Here is a 5732-nt window from a genome sequence, read left to right as displayed (position 1 = left end):
TCCCCTGTAATTGGCAGCACTTGGGGAAAATCTAATATTTGAATATTACAAGCCGAATAATCGAAATTTCATAAGCACAAGTTTCCACCTCTTTTTCCATTTCTTTTTACTTTTATACATTTCAGATGATTTGATCTTATGCATGTTTTATGTTTTAAATATCAGTAGATTCTAGTTTAAGACAAGAACCCATTATGTAGATTATAAAATCTTCTAGATAATGTAATTTTTGAAAAAATACAACACAATTACAAAGTATATAAACACTTCAACAATATCAATTTTAATTATTGCACTTATGAATCATTGTGTATTTGAGTCAAATTTCTCAAATAAACAATAACTGTTTCCATCTTTGCACAATCTTGTAACATTGTCTACATCAATATGTTTATATTGTTCACACTTCAATATCTGTGTAAACTTTCCGTAGTTTTTGGCATGCGTTTTCATATTTTGGCATGCTGCGTTTAAATGCTTGCGGACTTCCGATTGGCTGTTGTAGCTACACGTGAACGCCTACTACGCCACCATTGACTCTGACGTCACTGTAAGCCGCACCTTCGCAGTTTGCGACGCTGTCCAAATATGGAGTCAACAGGTAGTGGAAACGCTGTGGAAAATCGAAATAAATGTTAAACACTTACTTTTGAAAACATAAAGTTTTAGTCTTTTATTTGCTCTAAAGAATCATTGAAAAGAATGATACCGAGTTGTCCTGAGAACAGCCATGGGCTTTAACAACGATTTTTAGAAGAGACACCTTTATGTACATGAACAGCTTCATGACCATTATGGGAGCTGATATTTGGCACTTTAGTTAATAATACAAATGCATCCTTTGTTATGTATAATACATTCTTGTCATACAATAACATTCACAAAACTATTTGCATGACATGATTAATATAACCTTTTTTTCCATGCAAACTGTTATATAGACTAAACCTCGTTGAGAACTTACTCCGATGTAAAGATTTATACCATGTTTCAGTTTATTTTAATGATAAGTTCAAATATGTTTACCTCAGAAATGGTGCCTTTTGTTCGTAAGAACTGGTAGATTGCAAATCCTGGTATACATAGTATACTAGATAAGGCAATACACCAACCGATGAAGTTCGCCTGCCAGGGGTACACATAGGCGTCATACTCTAGTGGAACATAGTTTACCAAACCAAATATCATGATAAACTGAAACACAATATAGAATTCATTGTAATGTTTATGTAATGTAAAGTAACAATTATGATATGTGTTTGTTTCATTTTAAGCCGACCAAACACTGATTTATTGACGTAACTATTAATCTTCTATTGGTTGGTGAAGAAGGTTGCTCATCCAACAATTATTCCTGCAACGATCGGCCATTTGTGGCAGTGTCATTGACTATGTAAAAGCTAGACGAATCGAACTCGGCTGTGGGCTTGAATATAAAAATCCTATCAAGTAGATGAACTTATGAATTCTTGAACTATTTTCTCCGATGTGTTAATGAGCTTCATACACTGTGCTAAATTGACGTCATAATAGCGTGCAAAAAACATTCTCATAAATTAACTTTATAGAAGATTAACCCGCAGTTAAGTTTCTTTCATGTTTAACCCGGAAACACTTAACCGCGTTCATTATGTTGACCAGTAAAGCGGTAATAATCACGAAAAATATTCATGTATAGCAAATACTAAATCAGTTTTATTTTAGTTTCTCATGATATATGCATAGTTCAACTGAAACTGTTATTAAAGACCCGTTTATTAAAACATAATATACTTCTTTAATACATTCAATTAGTGACCACTTATCTGAACAAGCTTGTGAAGGCTTCATAAAAATAAAGCCAGTATAATAAGTTGGTTCACTTTACAAGAGGTTAATTGCAATTCCATTGTTAATTATTTCTTTGCATTGCCGTACACATTAAAATGGCGATTATCTTGCCAGGACGCGAATAGAAAGCTTGTTATCGACGAACTAACGGCAAGTAATTAATCTTTAGTTTGTTAAGGGAAAATCTGTAATCTTTGAAGCTTTAAAGGAAATTTGAGCAGTAATAAAACATTTGCAGGTCATGACTGTATTGAATAAAATAACAGAATTGAAACCAATACAGGCAGTTAATAAAATTGTCAAAGGCAGACTTTAAGAATAGGGAAAATGCTGGACAAAGTCTGTAATAAAAATGCCCGAAATACGATCACCTACATAAACACCTCCGGAAATGTTGAAGAACGCTTGTGAAATGATTTGAGAAGAGAATAATTTTTTATAATAAGTTACATTTTTGTATTTCATCAATGACCACAAAAAATATGAGTGGACGACACCATTGCGATACGTACATGTTCATTTTCATGAATTTTGAAAACATTCACCAAAAACTTTGATAAATAAAATGATGTTTAACATGTACATAATTAAATAAATACAGTCAATAGTTCACTTCATTATTTGACAGCGTATATAGGTATATAGGTTTTATCAATTATCCAAAAGAAAAGCGTTGTTATAAACGTGCAGTATGATAAAATGTATATCTGAAGAAGTAGATGGTTGACACACAGAAATTGCTTACCAATAAAAAGATGGGTGCGAGATATTTCCAGGTGACTCTCCAGTAAATGCCGGGTCGAAATCCCACCATAGATTCAATATCATCAGAGAATCTCTCAACACCTGTTAATTAGAATTATATATGCTTGAATAACGCATTTTGTTTCTATTGTGCATGTAGAAGACTTTTTTTTTTAAATTTGGCTATATGTATTTAACAACTTTGCCGAGATGGCCTTTAAATGTCCTCATGTAAATGGCTCAGGTTTAACTTATATTTATTTCAGATATATTACCTTTCCATATATAAGCAAATAACCTTGCAGGTATTTATTATTTGGTCATCATTTTGAAACGCGAATATTATTTAACTATACGTGCATATCACAACAATTTTGCCTGCGAAATATTGGTACATTTCGCCGGGTCATTTTGTTTTGTATCACATTGTCATAATAATATAACCATTAAATATATTTTACCATACGCCCAAGAAACTGCTAATGTTTCAAAGAAAACTGCAAACAAAATGGAATATCCGGCTGCGTACTTGTCCATTAACGTCACAACATAAGCTCCGCCCTTTAATAAAAATTTACATAATAATTATTATCTAATTAAAATGACTTGATTTTGCAACTTCGTTCCTTTTTCATTCGTTAATTTACTTAAATTTACACAATATAGGTTCTTTCATGTTGTTTATGAAACCATTGCTGACTACTTTTTTTGTTTGACAAACACAGATCTTTGTAATTTATATTAACGGCAAAATGCTTTATTAAATGACGCTCGCTTTGCCTTAGTACTAGTAAATGTATGTTTCCTTTTAATGTATATTGAAATATATACTACAGACCATACCTGTGAAACAAAAGAAAGTCCTATGATGAAGTAAACCGCGAACAAAATTGCTACAAATATTTCTCTGTGCTTGCGAAGTATGGGGAACTCATCTGATAACGCAGTGATAATCGCTTCTGATCCTCCAAACTACAATGGTAAAATATTTAGATTTAATAAATGCGATATAATTATGTAAAAGGATATTCTTCATCGACTTTCAATAAATAAAACAACAAAATATGCTATAATTTATAGAGTCTCAAACTATATATCTGCTTCCTGTAAATTACAAAATTATTGTTTGAATTTTGGTAAAGGAACTTTCCAAAATACTATGTTAGCACATTTCAAGTAGGAGGGTTGTTCAAAAATAAATTAAACTGCAGCGATTGCAGCGATATGTTTTAATCATTTTCTATGATTTTGCAAGTTGTGACACGTATTCTTCACTAGTGAAGTCAAAACAACAATGTAATATATCAGAGAATTTATAAAAAAAAAAAAACATACCGAACTGTCAAGTCCAAGTGTGAGTAACATCAAAAAGAAAATGATAGCCCAAAATGTTGATCCGGGTAGAGTTGCTATAGCCATGGGGTACGCCTCAAACACCAGTCCTGGACCTTTAAAAAATTGGGAAAAGACAATATTTAATCATATGTACAACTATGTAATCAAAATAGAAGCGTCTTAATATAGTTCTAATCTTCGGATGTAATTATATGAAACGGATAAAAAAAACGCAGCACTGACGTGGAATACGTTTCTTATAAAATTTTATGTGTTACTACACAAATCATTTAAAGTGTTTGTATTACTAGACATTAAGATTTAAATTAAGGTCTTGATAAAAAATATCTTGAATGATATATGCAAGAAGATTACAAAAATGACACCTGAAATCAAAATGATCACAGTACATGGTGTTATATTGACGATGACATTTTGAGACTTTAAAAAACATTTTGTGCCTTTCTTCTATGACATATTTAAAGATCTTTTAAATTTAATCTTTCACAGTTAAAAACAAACTGTCTTATCAGCCAGTATTATACCAAAGCAGCCGGACTGTGAATTTTGAATATCATTTGAAATGTCATTTTGCATCTAAAACTCTTCAACATTTTTAAATTCAAAGGACAACTCCATTAGAAAAGTATACAGAAATAAAAAACTAAGTATATCATACCTTCTGTGGCTACAGTTTCAATGCTGACCTTGGCCCTGTCGGCCATGTAACCCAGGATCATAAAAATCACAAACCCGGAGAAGAAACTGGTGCAACAATTCACCATACTGGTTATCAACGCATCTCTGTAAATACAAAACACAAATGATGTAACTAAAGAAATTATGTTTTATTTCGTATTTCGTGAGGAAATGGTGAAATATTTCGAAAATAAAAGCGTTTTTTTTCATATTTAATAAAGAAACGGTGCAATATTTCGTATTTTGTAAATAAATGGTTTTTTATTTCGTATTTAGTAAAGAAATGTAATATTTCGTATTTTGTAAATAAATGGCGCAATATGAGATGTTGCAATTTAACTTTTCAATATTTTTTTACAGATCAAAGGTTGTGTACCAAAACTATTTTTTTACAAATCCACGAATTTTTCACTTTTTTCTTGCAATAAATTATTGATTAATTTTCGCCCATCAAAATGATTAAAGGATGTTTTGAGAAATAAAACGTTTTAAATAATAATCATTTCGATAAAAAATTCTTAATTTTTCAATACATTCCTAAAAAAATTATAATGAAACAATGATGGTATTTGAACTTAGTATAACAAATAACATTTAGCATGGTTTTGCTGTAACAATACCTGTACACGTTATTGTCTCTTTTGTTGTAACTAGCGAATGCGAGCAATACTCCAAATCCTGGCCCCAGGGAGAAGAAAACCTGTGTCCCTGCATCAATCCATACCTAAATATAAAACCATAGTAACTTTTAGTTTTTATTAATGCTAGCACTGAACATTATGATAATGATTATAAAAGTAATGCAAGTATTACGATTAAAGTACTGTCTTGGCTATCTATACTGTCTAGTTATTTTTCTTATATATAAAAAACTTTTTTATTGGAATGGCTAATGGAATAACATTAAAGTGCTCCGTAAAATGTTACCATGTTACCAGGGTGATTGTCATTTTACATATATAAGTGTTTTCATCTTCATTGAAGAAAAAAAATGCAGCAAATGCATATTTAAGCAAAATAACAAATAAATTATATTGATATGACCGATTATTATGACTTTATAGCTGTGTCCTTTAACTTTCCGGACGACTTTGTCCTATGGTGACTTTGAAGGGGATACCTCG

General features: G+C 31.1%; 1 protein-coding gene across 1 annotated transcript; it reads right to left on the bottom strand.

The window, feature by feature from the left end:
* Positions 1–492: 492 nt before the first annotated feature.
* Positions 493–5332, bottom strand: LOC132736238 (sodium-dependent dopamine transporter-like; the record flags this gene model as incomplete). Its single annotated transcript, XM_060723333.1, has 8 exons — positions 493–613; positions 1027–1194; positions 2576–2676; positions 3036–3135; positions 3418–3546; positions 3910–4022; positions 4589–4713; positions 5229–5332. Coding segments are annotated over 8 exons (948 nt in total), but the record flags the coding sequence as incomplete, so codon positions are not given.
* Positions 5333–5732: the final 400 nt, after the last annotated feature.

The sequence above is a fragment of the Ruditapes philippinarum genome, unplaced genomic scaffold (genome assembly GCF_026571515.1).
Source record: "Ruditapes philippinarum isolate M1 unplaced genomic scaffold, ASM2657151v2 ctg3974_1_1_1_1, whole genome shotgun sequence".
In the NCBI taxonomy this organism is placed as follows: Eukaryota; Metazoa; Mollusca; class Bivalvia; order Venerida; family Veneridae; genus Ruditapes; species Ruditapes philippinarum.
This window is presented reverse-complemented; position numbering and strand designations above follow the sequence as displayed.